We start from the raw sequence: 19675 nt of genomic DNA, 5'->3' as shown, positions 1-19675 counted from the left end.
ACTGCCAGGATCGGAGAATAACTTGTAGTGTAGAGGCTGCAGGTCCTTGCAGGTGTGAAGCTGTGCACTACAATGTATATAACGTGAGCTCTGTACTGCTAGGACCGGAGAATAACTTGTAGCGTAGAGGCTGCAGGTCCTTGCAGGTGTGAAGCTGAGCACTAGAATGTATATAACGTGAGCTCTGTACTGCCAGGATCGGAGAATAACTTGTAGTGTAGAGACTGCAGGTCCTTGCAGGTGTGAAGCTGTGCACTACAATGTATATAACGTGAGCTCTGTACTGCCAGGATCGGAGAATAACTTGTAGTGTAGAGACTGCAGGTCCTTGCAGGTGTGAAGCTGTGCACTAGAATGTATATAACGTGAGCTCTGTACTGCCAGGATCGGAGAATAACTTGTAGTGTAGAGACTGCAGGTCCTTGCAGGTGTGAAGCTGTGCACTACAATGTATATAACGTGAGCTCTGTACTGCCAGGATCGGAGAATAACTTTTAGTGTAGAGACTGCAGGTCCTTGCAGGTGTGAAGCTGTGCACTACAATGTATATAACGTGAGCTCTGTACTGCCAGGATCGGAGAATAACTTTTAGTGTAGAGACTGCAGGTCCTTGCAGGTGTGAAGCTGTGCACTACAATGTATATAACGTGAGCTCTGTACTGCCAGGATCGGAGAATAACTTTTAGTGTAGAGACTGCAGGTCCTTGCAGGTGTGAAGCTGTGCACTACAATGTATATAACGTGAGCTCTGTACTGCTAGGACCGGAGAATAACTTGTAGCGTAGAGGCTGCAGGTCCTTGCAGGTGTGAAGCTGTGCACTACAATGTATATAACGTGAGCTCTGTACTGCTAGGACCGGAGAATAACTTGTAGCGTAGAGGCTGCAGGTCCTTGCAGGTGTGAAGCTGTGCACTAGAATGTATATAACGTGAGCTCTGTACTGCTAGGACCAGAGAATAACTTGTAGAGTAAAGATCCTGGCAGTACAGAGCTCATCTTGTGTACATTCTAGTGCACAGCTATTGCCCCATCTTTTTTAAGCGTGGATAGATCCTCAGCTCATTCCCCTAGCCCGCAGCGCTCGGACTGGCGTGGGCTACACCTGTAAATTGTAGACAATAGAAGAAGAAATGTCCAGCGCAAAACAGTGCAGAACGGAGCTATTTATTGTAGAATATAACCTCGGTACAAGGACATGGTAGACACTAGAGATGAGCGAACTTACAGTAAATTCGATTCGTCACGAACTTCTCGGCTCGGCAGTTGATGACTTTTCCTGCATAAATTAGTTCAGCTTTCCGGTGCTCCCGTGGGCTGGAAAAGGTGGATACAGTCCTAGGAGACTCTTTCCTAGGAATGTATCCACCTTTTCCAGTCCACCGGAGCACCTGAAAGCTGAACTCATTTATGCAGGATAAGGCATCAACTGCCGAGCCGAGAAGTTCGTGACGAATCGAATTTACTGTAAGTTCGCTCATCTCTAGTAGACACCAGTGACGCATTTCGGCCCTACAACTGGCCTTAGTCCTTGTACTGAGGTTATATTTTGCAATAAATAGCTCCATTCTGCACTTTTTTTGCGCTGGCCATTTTTTCTTCTATTGTCTACAAGCCTTTTTAGCATTAGACTGTGATCCTGGATCTGGTGCTGCACTCACTCGTCTCTGGGGAGCTGAAACAACATAGGAAATCTGAAGAACAAAGTATTCAGCAGCTACTACTACCCCCATCATCCCCTGTACTTGCAGGATGATATGAGAGATCTCATACCATCCTGCTACCAGAGATCACACAGCCGGGTCCAGCGCGCCCCTTACTAATTAATAAAATATAAACACCCCTAGACTCAGGGCACCCTAAGCTTTCGGGGGGTATTAAAAATCCTTATGTCTGGGGAGGGCATAACAGGTCTTCCTTAATGATTTGAGACCAACCTGAACTATTTACTAATAAATTCACCCAAAATGATGTGAATATATGGCTGGACATCCTCACCAAGAAAAAGATAGTCAAGGCTTTGTATTTTTTCCCAACCTGTCCCTCCCCATAGTAAGTAGAGTGAAATCATGCAAGTCTGAAATAACATTCCACACAAGAAAACCCAATATGTCCTCTATAGAGACCTCTGGGGCACATTCACCCTTTATTTAGCAGTTTTGCACTGTAAACAAGGCATCCATAGGCTACTGTTGCTTTCAACTCAGCTACTAAAAGTACTGCAAGGACGAGTGCAAGTAAATGGCGGACCTGCAGGAATGCTGGGAGTCAGATCGAATCGGAGAATAAGCCATCAATTCTTACAGGCTGGATTTGTATCATTTCACCCAGACTGTATATATGTCTTCAGACATAGGAATATAGACATGGCACTCACCGGTAGCAGGAAAAAGTATTTATTCAGCCAATTTTCCTGCTACCAGTGAATGTCCTGTCTAAATTTCTATATCCGAAGATTTGCGTCATCTACACTAAGCACCACCATTACTGCAGGCCAGATAGGACTGTATATAGCGGTATTTATGGACTTCCATATGGCTGAGTTCTTCCCTGTTTGTGGTGCTGGATTACAGCTCTTTTTTGTTGCTGTTTGTATATATGTAACTAGTTTCCATCCTATTTATATGCCACCAGTTTGCATTCAGTGTCATAGTTCTGTGTCAGGATACTTCTAGTTCCCTTCTCAGGTTTCTCCCTGTATAACTGGCTCCTTTGTTTTGTATGGGAGATCCCCGAAACTGAAGGCTGCGCCCAAACTATGCAAGAGATAAGACGCCGTAAACAGCTGAGGGTTACCAGTATAACAGCGCCTTCATCTTATTGGCTGGTACATTGGGTTCTAACACAAACTACACTGGACAAACACTTTTTACCCATCTGGAACAATTATGGCAAAAGATATACCATACATGCCTAATATGTGCAGGTCCCAGAGGGACCTAGAGGGGAACCAAATCAAGAGCCCCCTCTAGACAGATTGCAGCTACCATAGGTGGTTGGAAGGCCGAAAAAAGCTAAGCCTGCTGTATCACACAGTTTACTGAAACTTAACCCCTTCCCTCTTTGGCGATTTTTCATTTTTGCACTTTTCCTCCTTACCTTCTAAAAATCATAACACTTTCAAATTTTCCGCCTAAAAATCCATATGAGGATATGTTCTTTGTGCCAACAATTTTACTTTGTAATATCATTGATAATTTCACTACAAAATCTATGGCGAAAGCAGAAAACAAAAATTTTGTGGGGCAAAATAAAAAAAAATAAATAAATAAAAAAAGCATTTTGTACATTTTAGCGGCTTCTGTTTCTGCGCAGTGCAGTTTTCGGTAAAAAATTGCCCATTATATTTATTCGGTAGGTCCATACCGTCGCAAGGAAACCCAATTTATATAGGTTTAATTTTATTACACTACAAAAAAAACATCAGAGAAATCCAAAAAGATAAACATTTCCTCTGTAGTACACAGACCCTAAAAAGTACTGGAAGGGTTAAGATTTTTTTAATAGAAGTAATTTACATATCTGTTTAACTTTCTGGCACCAGTTGATTTAAAAAAAAAAAAGGGTGCCTCCAGCTGTTGCAATACTACAACTCCCAGCATGCCCGAACAGCCGAAGGCTGTACAGGCATGCTGGGAGTTGTAGTTTTGCAACAGCTGGAGACTCATTGTTTGGAAAACAATGCTAACGTATAGGTTTTTTTCCCTATAAAATGTATATGTTAAAGGGGTACTCCCGTGGAAAACATTTTTTTTTTTTTTTTTTTTTTATCAACTGGTGCCAGAAAGTTAAACATATTTGTAAATTATAGTAATAACAAAGAAAAGGGTCCGGCAACTCACGGTCTAGACGCTAGCTGCTAACAGGCTTGAAGTCCGGCCGGACGAAGTGCTCTTGCACGAAATCAACCGGTTAATCGCTTCCTGCACTTACCTCTGTCCCATGGACGGACTTCAAGCCTGTTAGCAGCTAGCGTCTAGACCGTGAGTTGCCGGACCCTTTTCTTTGTTATTACTATTGTTTCGTTTGCATCCCTCAGTCCTGGCACCACCGTCACGCAGGAAATTCATTATGAACATGGACTACCACTATAGTCTGTAATTCGTTGGACCTCTATAATAGGTACTTTGCATTTCTATATACTGTTAGGTGCCACTATCTTTTTCTACTTTACATAAGATTTGTAAATTACTTTATTAAAAAAATCTTAATCCTGCCAGTACTTTTTAGGCGCTGTATACTACAGAGGAAATGCTTTAACTTTTTAGATTTCTCTGATGTCATGACCACAGTGCTCTCCGCTGACCTCTGCTGCCCATTTTAGGAACTGTCCAGAGCAGAAGAAAATCCACATAGCAAACATTTGCTGCTCTGGATAGTTCCTAAAATGGACAGCAGAGGTCAGCAGAGAGCACTGTGGTCATGACATCAGAGAAATCTAAAAAGTAAAGCATTTCTTCTCTAGTATACAGCCCCTAAAAAGTACAGGAAGGATTAAGATTTTTTTAATAGAAGTAATTTACAAATCTCTTTAACTTTCTGGCACCAGTTGATTTAAAAAAAAAAAAATAATAATAATAATAATAATTTCCATGGGAGTACCCCTTTAAGTGCACAGCTATAAACGTAAAGTTAATGCATTTTGGTCCAGATTTATCAAAGAATGTCTACAGTAGAGCTATTTTCCCACATTTATTTGGGTGGTGGGTTTGACTAGCGTGAATCTTATTTATCAAGAAGGTGCAGCAGGATGATGAATTTTGCGCAGCTCTGCTGTGGTGGGAAAAGCTCTACCACATACACTTTTTCTAGACTTGTGAGGGAGGGAAGTGGACACTTTCCCGGGTCCTGAATTTGGCAATTTAGGTGTTTTTATTTACTTTCACAGAGCTGCCGGGACATCTTTACTTGAATTTTAGATACTACAATCAAATTTGATTGCAGTGTCTAAGGGGTTAAAGCCGGGCATCACCCTGATCGGTGATGTCTGGCATTAGAGATGGGTCCTGGTGGTAGATAGCCGCCAGGACCACCCAGCTATGACCCGTGCTCAGCTCCTGAGCCCTTGTCATAGAAGGGGAGTGGGACGCTGTCGTCCACAAGAGGTTAAAGGTTGAATTTTGGAAGGTAGATGTGATTCTCACGCCTTCTGGTAGGTGGTGTAGTTTGCGCTTAAAATAAATAAATTTAAAAAAAGGATCTTTGCGCACAAAATAGCGACTTTTGACCAAAGTCGCAAATGATAAATACGTGACCACTGCATGGTCAAAAAGAAAAAGTTCTACGGGTAGGAAAAAAGAGGGAAACTGTCTATATCAAAAGACGCAAAAAAGTCGCTAAATATGCTGCTTGCGCCTGAACTGCGCAAAAACATAGACAAAAAAAAATGCTCTAGAAGCAACGATAAATCTCCCCCTTTGAGTATATATTTGCACATGTAAGGTCATAGTAAATAATCCTGAAATTCACAGATTTTTATTATTTATTCCTGTCAGATTCTGTCTTTAATAGCAGAAGTCATCTCGTAATAACATCCAGAGCTGCGGAGGAATTTCCCATTCCCCGAAGGTTTTCTGAAGAATTTGTTAGCAGTCAGTAAACAGCTCCAGACACTCTTGTAAAATTGTCTGTATCATCCCGAATGGTAACAAAAGGAGCCTACAATCCAAAAGGAAACCCGCCACCCCGAGCTCAATGACCGCTATCATAAGTCAAAGCTGTCTTCTGGCATTGTTCTCTGCTATTTAGCTAGGGCGCTTTCATACTGGTGTCCATGGTGTCCACTCGCTGTGAAGCCCCTAATGCACACATCAAACACAACCATTGGCTCACATAGGCACTTAACGGAAGCCAAAAGAGTGTCCTTTTGGGGCCATCGGGGATACAGCAAAATAAAAATAGGATGAAAACGCACTGCAGAGTGAAAGTAAAAAAAAATATATATATATTATATATATATATATACATACATACAGTATATATTAATAATAAATAATAATAATATATATATATTTTTTTGTCCATATCATGCATACTCACCATCACTAGTCCTGCAGCGTCATCTGTTTTATTCCAGCACAGCTGCAGCTATGCATTTCCTTGATGTAACTGGGCCATATGATCACCAGTCTGACCCACAGAAAATCCCAGCGTTTCAAAGAAATTATCCAGGATTAGAAAACCAGAGGTGATTTCTTACCAAAACACCACCCTTGCCTTCAGGTTGTGTGTGGTATTGCAGCTCAGCTTCACTGAATCAAAACTGATCATTTTTCAAACTGTATACGGATTAATATTTGTACACACGTCTTGATACAGTTTAGTCAGGTTTTGAGGAATCCGTTTTTTTTTTAATCAAAAAACTGATATGGGAATTGTATTGCCAAAACGTGGTGTGAACCCAGCCTTACAGGGGTTGTCTCATAAAGCCAGCCTGGTTCATATACTCTATTACAGTGCTTTCCAAACAGTGTGCCTCCAGCTGTTGCCAAACTACAACTCCCAGCATGCTGGGAGTTGTAGTTTTGCAACAGCTGGAGGCACGCTGTTTGGAAAACACTGCTATATTAGAACATTATAAAGAAATTATGAGCCAAGACAAAAAGCTGCTTTATGCCTTCTTCCAGAAACAGCGCCACTCTTACAGACAGGTTGGCTCTGGTACTTCAGATCAACTCAACTGGGTGGGGCTGAGCGACAATATCAGAACGTATCCTATGGATAAAAATGGCGCTATTCTTCTAATTCTATACAACTCCTTTTAAACTGTTCGCATTCTAGTCGATAAAGTTATTTGCGTGAAGTTTTTTGGGTATAATTTACTATTACAAAGAAGATAATCCCAGCCCCCTGACAATGGTTACAGTGTAAATACAAGACAGCAGCCTGTACTGTACAGCGAGAGGCCGGGGCTGACAAAGAGAGGAGTGATTCCAGGCGGAGTCCTCCACCCCGTGCCAAGACAATACTGGACATCCTCCAAGAAAACCGAGATGTGACTCATCAGCGCCGATACCAAACATTTCACCTTCATGTAAACAAATAATAATAAAAAATGTACTGTATAGATGGGGTGGGGGATGGGGTCATTTCATTAAAGGGGTACTCCGGTGGAAAACTTTATTTTTTAATCAACTGGTGCAAGAAAGTTAAACACATTTGTAAATTACTTCTATTAAAAAAATCTTAATCCTTCCATTACTTATTAACTGCTGAATGCTACAGAGGAAATTCTTTTATTTTTGGAACACAGAGCTCTCTGCTGACATCATGACCACAGTGCTCTCTGCTGACATCATGACCACAGTGGTCTCTGCTAACATCTCTGTCCAGACTAGGAGAAAATCCCCATAGCAAACATATACTGCTCTGGACAGTTCCTAAAATGGACAGAGATGTCAGCAGAGAGCACTGTGGTCATGATGTCAGCAGAGAGCTCTGTGCTCCAAAAAGAAAATATTAGCTGCGGAATACCACAGAGGAAATTATTTTCTTTTTGGAGCACAGAGCTCTCTGCTGACATCATGACCACAGTGCTCTCTGCTGACATCTCTGTCCATTTTAGGAACTGTCCAGAGCAGTATATGTTTGCTATGGGGATTTTCTCCTACTCTGGACAGAGATGTCAGCAGAGAGCACTGTGGTCATGATGTCGGCAGAGAGCTCTGTGTTCCAAATTTCCTCTGTAGCATTCAGCAGGTAATAAGTACTGGAAGGATTAAGATTTTTTAATAGAAGTAATTTGCAAATCAGTTTAACTTTCTGGCACCAGTTGATTTATAAAAATAAATAAATAAAAGTTTTCCATATTTTTTATGCAGTAATATAGGCCAAAAAACTATTATTTTTATAGTGTACCAGTCATTTAAAAACCAAAACACTTTTCAATTCAAACTTTCTTGCTCGCCCCTTTTTTCCCTGCCGAACGGACCCTAAACAGGTCAAAGCACAACTGACGCCACCGGGTCCCTTTGGATTCTATTGACTTCAATGGGATCCTTCAGGCGTCTGGAAGGAGTCGAGAGGAGGAAAAAACAAACATTAAAAAAAAAAATTTTAAAAGGGTACTCCATTGTTAAACAGATTTGTAAATTACTTCTATTAAAAAAATCTTAATCCTTCCAGTACTTATTTCTTTCCAGTCTGACCACAGTGCTCTCTGCTGACACCTCTGTCCATGTCAGGAACTGTCCAAAATAGGAGCAAACCCCCATAGCAAACCTCTCCTGCTCTGGACAGTTCCTCAGCAGAGAGCACTGTGGTCAGACAGAAAAGAAATCCAAAAAGAAAAGAATGTCCTCTGTAGTATACAGCCGCTAATAAGTACTGGAAGGATTAAGATTTTTTTAATAGAAGTAATTTACAAATCTGTTAAATTTTTTGGCACTGGTTGATTTAAAAAAAATAAAATAAAAAAATTCCACCGGAGTAACCCTTTAAGCAACTGGAAAGTAAAGACGTGAGCAGCAGCAGAGGACAGAAGCCATAGGGACAATTGTGGGAAGGATTCCCCTTGCAGATAACTTGTAACCTGTGCCCCTATCCGCAGACCAGCGCTCAGCTATATTCGGCAGGGAACCCCCATACTAGACACCCAGCAGTCAGACCCTCACCTGTCTAGCAGTTCGCACCTATCCAGCAGACCGGTTATAACCTGTTACTACTAACTCCAGTTATGACAGCTGGAATAATTCCATGTCCTAATTCTTAAATGGTTAATGGTGATCAACTAACCCTAGAGCAGTGGTCTCCAAACTGGGAACCCGCTAAAGGTTCCCAGTTTGTAGACCACCACCCAAGAGCAGTGTTTTCCAAACAGTGTGTCTCCAGCTGTTGCAAAACTACAACTCCCAGCATGCCCGGACAGCCAACGGCTGTCCGGGCATGCTGGGAGTTGTAGTTTTGCAACAGCTGGAGACACACCGTTTGGAAAACACTGCTCTAGAGCATAACTAAAGCCACATTTAATGTTTTTGGGCTACACACTATTATTTGCAGGACTTCTCCCATGCTGCACCTATTCTGTGAAGCTTGCTGCTCCAGAGAACTTTCACATTCCCAGTTTTAAAGGGGTATTCCAGGAAAAAAAATGTTTATGTATATCTGGCTCCAGAAAGTTAAACAGATTTGTAAATTACTTCTATTAAAAAATCTTAATCCTTCCACTAGTTATCAGCTGCTGAAGTTCCGTTGTTTCAGTTTCTGTCTGACAACAGTGCTCTCTGCTGACATCTCTGTCTGTCTCTGGTACTGTCAGAAGCATAAGAGGTTTGGTATGGGGATTCGCTCCTACTCTGGACAGCTACCGAGAATTGTTATCAGAGAGCACTTAGACAGAAAAGAACAACTCAACTTCAGCAGCTCATAAGTACTGGAAGGATTAAGATTTTTTAATAGAAGTAATTTACAAATCTGTTTAACTTGCTGGAGCCAGGGGAGTGTTGCATTGGACAAAATATAGATTGTAAGCTCTTTTGCACAGAGGGATCCTTTTTCTTTTGCCTCATTCTTTGAATAGTTTTTTTTGATGATTTGTCACTTTACTTCCTAACTGTAAATATTATCGAATATTATGTGTAAGGCCCCTTTCACACTACAGGTATCATCCCGCTATTTTACTGCCGTTATTTTACAATAACGGATGAAAAGAAAAAACTGATCCAATAACTGGTAATAACGGATGATAACTTTTGACCATCATTCGTTATTTTTAATGTTTTTTTTTTCCTAAAAAAAAAAACTGATGTTGTTCATCTGTTATCATCCGTTATTACCAGGTTTTTAACCCTTTTTGTAAAGCTGCACTGAGTATGCTCAGTACTAGAGATGAGCGAACTTACAGTAAATTCGATTCGTCACGAACTTCTCGGCTCGGCAGTTGATGACTTATCCTGCATAAATTAGTTCAGCTATCAGGTGGCTCTGGTGGTCTGGAAAAGGTGGATACAGTCCTAGGAGACTCTTTCCTAGGACTGTATCCACTTTTTCCAGCCCACCGGAGCACCGGAAAGCTGAACTAATTTATGCAGGAAAAGTCATCAACTGCCGAGCTGAGAAGTTCGTGACGAATTGAATTTACTGTAAGTTCGCTCATCTCTACTCAGTACAAAAAAAAAAGAAAAACGGATGTTAATGTTAATGTAATGTTCAATGTTAAATTTTAATGTCCGTTTTTTTTGACCTTTTTTTTTTTTATTTTTTTTTTTTGCCGGACCAAAAATTAGTGCATGCACTGACCGTCTTTTGTGTCGGCAAAAATAACTGACATTAGTCAAAACGGACATGCCTGATGCAAAAGGATGTTCAAAAAATCCCATTGACATGAATGGGATTTTTTGATGGCTGTTTTCAGGACTTTTTGCCTGGAGTAATGAGGTTTTTTACAGGATGATACCTGTAGTGTGAAAGGGGCCTAACCCAGACTACAATGTGTGTGTGTATGTGGTGGTCCCCGGGGGGAAGGAAGATCTTTATAGGGCATATTTTCTGACACTGGCACCACTTGGCATGTACAGTTCAGTGCTCTGATGAGGCGATGCAAGAAGGTGCTAAAAAGGTGCAGAAATATGTGAAAAAGTAAACCAGGGTGTGACTAGAACTTTTGCAACAATGATGAAAATTGTTCCTCACCAAAAGTAAATGGGTAAGCGTTCATACAGTAAGATGACCTACAACCCCCATCATCCTGCCACAACCAGGAGTAGTGTATAGAATGATACTTGAGTCAGCTGAGATTCCTGCACGTAAACACTTCAAGATTCATTGTATGTCTATTGTGGACAATTCCCACTAGAGCGGTGGTCTCCTGCTAATAAAAAACTACAACTCCCAGCATGTGATTATGCCCTAGTCTTCAACCTGCGGACCTCCAGATGTTGCAAAACTACAACTCCCAGCATGTGATTATCCCCTAGTGCAGTGGTCTTCAACCTGCGGACCTCCAGATGATGCAAAACTACAACTCCCAGCATGTGATTATCCCCTAGTGCAGTGGTCTTCAACCTGCGGACCTCCAGATGATGCAAAACTACAACTCCCAGCATGTGATTATCCCCTAGTGCAGTGGTCTTCAACCTGCGGACCTCCAGATGTTGCAAAACTACAACTCCCAGCATGTGATTATCCCCTAGTGCAGTGGTCTTCAACCTGCGGACCTCCAGATGTTGCAAAACTACAACTCCCAGCATGTGATTATCCCCTAGTGCAGTGGTCTTCAACCTGCGGACCTCCAGATGATGCAAAACTACAGCTCCCAGCATGCCCGGACAGCCGTTGGTTGTCCGGGCATGCTGGGAGTTGTAGTTTTGCAACATCTGGAGGTCCGCAGGTTGAAGACCACTGCTCTAGTGCATTGGTCATGAAACTGCGGACATCCAGCTGTTGCAAAACTACAACTCCCAGCATGTGATCATCCTCTAGTGCAGTGGTCCTCAAACTGTAGACTCCCAGCTGTAAAAAACACTACAACTCCAAGCATGCCCTGACAGCCATGTTGGCTGGGAGTTGTAGTTTTGCAACAGCTGGAGGTCCATGTATCGTCCACACCTTAATGACGATTAGTGGTAAAAGCTGCTACTGTTATGTGGTGCCATAACAATACACATGGAATAACACAAAGTATCTCTTAAAAAAGTTTGTAACATTTCTAATAACAGTGTGACTGCAAAATAACTACAACCCCCAACAGATCAGATCGTCACACTAACAATCTGACTGCATAATAACTACAACCCCTATCAGATTGTCACATTACTAATGACTGTGATAACAGAAGAAAATACAACTCCCATCAGATCAGATTGTCACATTACTAATGACTGTGATAACAGAAGAAAATACAACTCCCATCAGATCAGATTGTCACACTAACAATCTGACTGCATAATAACTACAACCCCCATCAGATCAGATCGTCACATTACCAATGACTGTGATAACAGAAGAAAATACAACTCCCATCAGATCAGGGGACTGTTGACATAGAGCACATGGCAGAGTCCAGAAGAGATAAGATATGTGATGGATTGTCTGACGGTTTCTGGATGTGTATTAACCCCTGGACTCCAGGTTAGCTCCCCCACCACCTGACCTGATAGGAGTAGTAGTACCGAGGAGCTCTCTCACCTGCCTGGCGCAGCATCCCGCAGACATGGTCCTGGCACAGTAACACTTCTCAGCTGGACAATGGCTGCAGCGGGCACAGAGGACCGGAGCTGCTGCTGTGGAGACTCCTGCTCTCCTTTGTGTCTGCTGGGAATAGCGCACACATACACCGTGTCCCCCGCCTTAATATGCGGCCGCTCCCCAGTGTGCGGGCTCCGGTCAGTGTCCCGGGGTGACCTGCGGCTTGTGCGGCTCCAGGACCCCAATGCCAGGCGGCGAGTGAACAGCTGCAGCTTCCGCTGTCGTCACCAAACCGGGAGGATCGGAGGATGGGCCAGAGACCCGGGATACACAGAGCAGACGGGCATACACAGGGGTGGTATACACAGTATACAGGGGGGTGGTATACACAGTATACAGAGGGGGTGGTATACACAGTATACAGGGGGGTGGTGTACACAGTATACAGGGGGGTGGTATACACAGTATACAGAGGGGGTGGTATACACAGTATACACAGGGGTGGTATACACAGTATACAGGGGGGTGGTGTACACAGGGGTGGTATACACAGTATACAGGGGGGTGGTGTACACATTATACAGAGGGGTGGTGTACACAGGGGTGGTATACACAGTATACAGGGGGGTGGTGTACACATTATACAGAGGGGTGGTGTACACAGGGGTGGTATACACAGTATACAGGGGGGTGGTGTACATAGTATACAGAGGGGGTGGTATACACAGTATACAGAGGGGGTGGTATACACAGTATACAGAGGGGGTGGTATACACAGTATACAGGGGGGTGGTGTACACATTATACAGAGGGGTGGTGTACACAGGGGTGGTATACACAGTATACACAGGGGTGGTGTACACACTATACACAGGGGTGGTATACACAGTATACAGGGGGGTGGTGTACACGGTATACAGGGGGGGTGGTGTACACAGGGGTGGTATACACAGTATACAGAGGGGTGGTGTACACGGTATACAGGGGGGGGGTGTACACAGTATACAGGGGGGTGGTTTACACATTATACAGAGGGGTGGTGTACACATTATACAGGGGGGGGTTACACAGTATACAGAGGGGTGGTATACACAGTATACAGAGGGGTGGTGTACACAGGGGTGGTATACACAGTATACAGAGGGGTGGTGTACACAGTATAACAGGGGTGGTATACACAGTATACAGGGGGGGTGGTGTACACAGAATACAGAGGGGTGGTATACACAGGGTTGGTGTACACAGTATACACAGGGGTGGTATACAGAGGGTTAGTATACACAGTACTGTATACAGAGGGGTGGTGTACACAGTATACAGAGGGGGTGGTATACAGAGGGGTGGTGTACTCAGTATACAGAGGGGTGGTGTACACAGTACTGTATACAGAGGGGTCGTATACACAGTATACAGAGGGGTGATATCTAGTAGTACAAAATATACAGAGGGGTGGTATACACAGTATACAGAGGGATGGTATCTAGTAGTACACTGTATACAGAGGGGTGCTATCTTTTAGTACACAGTATACAGAGGGGTGGTATACACAATATACAGAGGGGTGGTATCTAGTAGTACACAATATACAGAGGGGTGGTATCTAGTAGTATACAGAGGGGTGGTATCTTTTAGTACACAGTATACAGAGGGGTGGTATACACAATATACAGAGGGGTGGTATCTAGTAGTACACAATATACAGAGGGGTGGTATCTTTTAGTACACAATATACAGAGGGGTGGTATCTAGTAGTATACAGAGGGGTTGTATCTAGTAGTACACAGTATACAGAGGGGTGGTATCTAGTAGTACACAGTATACAGAGGGGTGGTATCTAGTAGAATACTGAGGGGTGGTATCTTGTAGTACACAGTATACAGAGGGGTGGTATCTAGTAGAATACTGAGGGGGTGGTATCTAGTAGTATATAGAGGGGTGGTATCTAGTAGAATACTGAGGGGTGGTATCTTGTAGTACACAGTATACAGATGGGTGGTATCTAGTAGTATACAGAGGGGGTGGTATCTAGTAGTATATAGAGGGGTGGTATCTAGTAGTATACAGAGGGGTGGTATGTAGTAGAATACTGAGGGGTGGTATCTTGTAGTACACAGTATACAGAGGGGTGGTATCTAGTAGTATACAGAGGGGTGGTATCTAGTAGTATACAGTATACAGAGGGGTGGTATCTAGTAGTATACAGAGGGGTGGTATCTAGTAGTATACAGTATACAGAGGGGTGGTATCTAGTAGTATACAGAGGGGTGGTATCTAGTAGAATACTGAGGGGTGGTATCTTGTAGTACACAGTATACAGAGGGGTGGTATCTAGTAGTATACAGAGGGGTGGTATCTAGTAGTACACAGTATACAGAGGGGGTGGTATCTAGTAGTATACAGAGGGGGTGGTATCTAGTATATAGAGGGGTAGTATCTAGTAGTATACAGAGGGGTGGTATCTTGTAGTACACAGTATACAGAGGGGTGGTATCTAGTAGTATACAGAGGGGTGGTATCTAGTAGTATACAGAGGGGGTGGTATCTAGTAGTATACAGAGGGGTGGTATCTAGTAGTATACAGAGGGGGTGGTATCTAGTAGAATACTGAGGGGTGGTATCTTGTAGTATACAGAGGGGTGGTATCTAGTAGTATACAGAGGGGTGGTATCTAGTAGTATACAGAGGGGTGGTATCTAGTAGAATACTGAGGGGTGGTATCTTGTAGTACACAGTATACAGAGGGGTGGTATCTAGTAGTATACAGAGGGGTGGTATCTAGTAGTATACAGAGGGGTGGTATCTAGTAGTATACAGAGGGGTGGTATCTAGTAGTATACAGTATACAGAGGGGTGGTATCTAGTAGTATACAGAGGGGTGGTATCTAGTAGAATACTGAGGGGTGGTATCTTGTAGTACACAGTATACAGAGGGGTGGTATCTAGTAGTATACAGAGGGGTGGTATCTAGTAGTACACAGTATACAGAGGGGTGGTATCTAGTAGTACACAGTATACAGAGGGGTGGTATCTAGTAGTATACAGAGGGGTGGTATCTAGTAGTATACAGAGGGGGTGGTATCTAGTAGTATATAGAGGGGTGGTATCTAGTAGTATACAGAGGGGTGGTATCTAGTAGTATACAGAGGGGGTGGTATCTAGTAGTATACAGAGGGGTGGTATCTAGTAGTATACAGAGGGGGTGGTATCTAGTAGAATACTGAGGGGTGGTATCTAGTAGAATACTGAGGGGTGGTATCTTGTAGTATACAGAGGGGTGGTATCTAGTAGTATACAGAGGGGTGGTATCTTGTAGTATACAGAGGGGTGGTATCTTGTAGTATACAGAGGGGTGGTATCTTGTAGTATACAGAGGGGTGGTATCTTGTAGTATACAGAGGGGTGGTATCTAGTAGTATACAGAGGGGTGGTATCTAGCAGAATACTGAGGGGTGGTATCTAGTAGAATACTGAGAGGTGGTATCTTGTATACAGAGGGGTGGTATCTAGTAGTATACAGAGGGGTGGTATCTAGTAGTATACAGAGGGGTGATATCTAGTAGTATATAGAGGGGTGGTATCTAGTAGTATATAGAGGGGTGGTATCTAGTAGTATACAGAGGGGGTGGTATCTAGTAGTATACAGAGGGGTGGTATCTAGTAGTATACAGAGGGGTGGTATCTAGTAGTATACAGAGGGGTGGTATCTAGTAGTATACAGAGGGGTGGTATCTAGTAGTATACAGAGGGGTGGTATCTAGTAGTATATAGAGGGGTGGTATCTAGTAGTATACAGAGGGGTGGTATCTTGTATACAGAGGGGTGGTATCTAGTAGTATACAGAGGGGTGGTATCTAGTAGTATACAGAGGGGGTGGTATCTAGTAGTATACAGAGGGGTGGTATCTAGTAGTATACAGAGGGGGTGGTATCTAGTAGTATATAGAGGGGTGGTATCTAGTAGTATACAGAGGGGTGGTATCTAGTAGTATACAGAGGGGGTGGTATCTAGTAGTATACAGAGGGGTGGTATCTAGTAGAATACTGAGGGGTGGTATCTTGTAGTATACAGAGGGGTGGTATCTAGTAGTATACAGAGGGGTGGTATCTTGTAGTATACAGAGGGATGGTATCTTGTAGTATACAGAGGGGTGGTATCTTGTAGTATACAGAGGGGTGGTATCTTGTAGTATACAGAGGGGTGGTATCTAGTAGTATACAGAGGGGTGGTATCTAGCAGAATACTGAGGGGTGGTATCTTGTATACAGAGGGGTGGTATCTAGTAGTATACAGAGGGGTGGTATCTAGTAGTATATAGAGGGGTGGTATCTAGTAGTATATAGAGGGGTGGTATCTAGTAGTATACAGAGGGGTGGTATCTAGTAGTATACAGAGGGGTGGTATCTAGTAGTATACAGAGGGGTGGTATCTAGTAGTATACAGAGGAGTGGTATCTAGTAGTATACAGAGGGGTGGTATCTTGTATACAGAGGGGTGGTATCTTGTATACAGAGGGGTGGTATCTAGTAGTATACAGAGGGGTGGTATCTAGTAGTATATAGAGGGGGTGGTATCTAGTAGTATATAGAGGGGTGGTATCTAGTAGTATACAGAGGGGTGGTATCTTGTATACAGAGGGGTGGTATCTAGTAGTATATAGAGGGGTGGTATCTTGTAGTACACAGTATACAGAGGGGTGGTATCTAGTAGTATACAGAGGGGTGGTATCTTGTAGTATACAGAGGGGTGGTATCTAGTAGTATATAGAGGGGTGGTATCTAGTAGTATATAGAGGGGTGGTATCTAGTAGTATACAGAGGGGTGGTATCTAGTAGTATATAGAGGGGTGGTATCTAGTAGTATACAGAGGGGTGGTATCTAGTAGTATATAGAGGGGTGGTATCTAGTAGTATACAGAGGGGGTGGTATCTAGTAGTATATAAAGGGGTGGTATCTAGTAGTATACAGAGGGGTGGTATCTAGTAGTATATAGAGGGGTGGTATCTAGTAGTATACAGAGGGGTGGTATCTAGTAGTATATAGAGGGGTGGTATCTAGTAGTATACAGAGGGGTGGTATCTAGTAGTATACAGAGGGGTGGTATCTAGTAGTATACAGAGGGGTGGTATCTAGTAGTATATAGAGGGGTGGTATCTAGTAGTATACAGAGGGGTGGTATCTAGTAGTATATAGAGGGGTGGTATCTAGTAGTATACAGAGGGGTGGTATCTAGTAGTATACAGAGGGGTGGTATCTAGTAGTATACAGAGGGGTGGTATCTAGTAGTATACAGAGGGGTGGTATCTAGTAGTATACAGAGGGGTGGTATCTAGTAGTATACAGAGGGGTGGTATCTAGTAGTATATAGAGGGGTGGTATCTAGTAGTATATAGAGGGGTGGTATCTAGTAGTATACAGAGGGGTGGTATCTAGTAGTATACAGAGGGGTGGTATCTAGTAGTATACAGAGGGGTGGTATCTAGTAGTATACAGAGGGGTGGTATCTAGTAGTATATAGAGGGGTGGTATCTAGTAGTATACAGAGGGGTGTCATTTAGCTTTCTGGTGAGTCCTGAACAGCAAACTCTGCCCCATCTGTTACACAGCAATATGGGAGGAGAGGATGTGTCACTTGTCAATTTGTTATTGAGGAGTCTGGAAAAGTTGGGTGATGAACTCTCTAGCAGCTGGAATGGCTGTCATAGACTGGTTCTAGGTTTATTCCTATGTTCCATCACATACTGTAGTTTGTTATAAAGGTGGAATAAGAGATGTAGGGTACAATCTGAGGTCTCTGCAGCACACACAGTAAGGCCACGTTCTCACGAAATTTCAGATCGGAGTCTGGAGGAATCCCCACGTTTTCAATGGGATTCTGCTGCACTATGCACGCGACACAATTTCTGCAGCAGATGTTCCTGCCACAGAAATTCAGATTCCAGTGTCTGCCGAAAGAATGAACTTGGTCATCCAATCTATTCTATCTGCCTGGAACTGCATTGCCGTCTATGGAGACGGTGTGTTTTTAGTAGCGGTTCTAGTGCCAGCAGAACATGCGTGTTTTCCTGGCAGACATTCTGTGTGAACGTAGCCTAATAGTAAAAGCAGAAAGGAACCTCACCAGACATCGGAGTGAGAAATAGTTAAATGTAATGAGGCATTAACATGTCTGGTCAAGTGGTACTTGGCATCCACAAAATGGATGGGGAAACCTACACAGTTCCTTTTCATGGGTAAATGTACCAAAACAAGAATTCCCCAAATAACCGCCGGCGTGTGACAGCAGCGACATGTCATGGCTTAATATGCTGTGGAAAGGCCCTTTCATGGACCCGGTCCGCGCTGTCTATAGCTCCCATCAAAGCCGCCAATTAGGGAACAATTGATGCCATTTCAGCTCCATATAAAAGGAGGAAGACCAGAACTAAGGAGTCAGATTTCACCAGTGCCGGCTCTGAAAAGTGGCCATTCACACAAGATCAGTGACCTCACAATGGCACAGCCATTCCATTCCATTTACACTGAATGTGTACATTGTTCTGACTGCAAAAGAAAACGTATTTGTTGAGGGAGGATAACAAGAGCTGGTGCTGGGGAGGGGGTAAGAGAGAGCTGCGAGGGGGTGGGGGTCATTGTTTCTATTGCAGTATTGTATTCTGGAGGCAAGATGGTGCACTGTAGGGAAATGTTGGCAATTGCCTGCAAATGTATTGGGCGTTAACAATCCAATCGTGAAGTTTTTTATTTTTTTTTAAGAGCCAAGGCAAGTGCTCTCTATCACCCAAAGTGCAAGAAAAAGTGCAAACGTGTCACACTAAAAAACTTACACAAAGGATGCAGTCTATCGCTAAGCCCTTCTCCAACAGGAGAGAAGCCCCCCCCCCAACAAACCTACCCTTCACCTCCGGGCCAAAAGGCACCTGCAAGGGTCCAGGTTCGATGCCCCTTTTCACTGAAGCTACTAAGGGGCCGAAAATGCACCTGGCTTCAACCTAGGCGTTAACCAAGGCATCAGCCGAGGAGCCGGATACTGATGGCATCTAGACCAAAGCCAAGATGCCCAGGGGTGAGGAACCTGATGGCCACACACGCCTCTCCTAGACCGCCAGGAGGGACACCCAGAAGGGCTACCGCATCCTGACAATCCTGTGTACAAAACAAAACACGTAAAAGTGGCACACAGTGAAAAAACTAATAAATTAATGAGTGCAGCTACACTGCCCGGTCATCCAGCCGGATCTATAAAAATGTCCCTGATCCTAGCCAGAAAGCCGGGATACCAAGGGTGAAGAGCTAATGGTGCAGTGCGTTCACCATCCAGTGAGTTTAGTCACCTCAGGGTCACCACTCCCCAAGGCACAAATGTACCTCGGCTCTACACCCGCCCAACCTCATGGCGAGACCTGGAGGAAACAGCACATCAGAGCTGCCGTTGAGCTGGTTCAGTGGCACCAGCCCCAGAACACCCCGGTACACCTGCTCCTCCATTCCAACCAGTGGACTACCTGATAAGAACAGATACTACACTTGATCTTAGCCAAAAGGCCGAGAAGCAAT

General features: G+C 43.5%; 1 protein-coding gene and 1 pseudogene across 1 annotated transcript in view; both read right to left on the bottom strand.

Moving 5' to 3' along the window:
• The window catches only part of SERINC5 (serine incorporator 5), a 70508-nt gene extending 58110 nt beyond the window's left edge, over nt 1-12398 (bottom strand). The window contains exon 1 of the mRNA XM_056541579.1: nt 12122-12398. Coding sequence (XP_056397554.1) covers nt 12122-12148 — 27 coding nt within the window. The 5' untranslated portion in view covers nt 12149-12398. The remainder of the gene's footprint in view (nt 1-12121) is intronic.
• Nucleotides 12399-19505: 7107 nt separating this feature from the next.
• Nucleotides 19506-19675, bottom strand: LOC130343409 (U2 spliceosomal RNA; annotated as a pseudogene).

This window comes from Hyla sarda, chromosome 1 (genome assembly GCF_029499605.1).
Source record: "Hyla sarda isolate aHylSar1 chromosome 1, aHylSar1.hap1, whole genome shotgun sequence".
In the NCBI taxonomy this organism is placed as follows: Eukaryota; Metazoa; Chordata; class Amphibia; order Anura; family Hylidae; genus Hyla; species Hyla sarda.
Note: the sequence above shows the minus strand (reverse complement) of the source record. Positions and strands in the feature narration are given on the sequence as shown.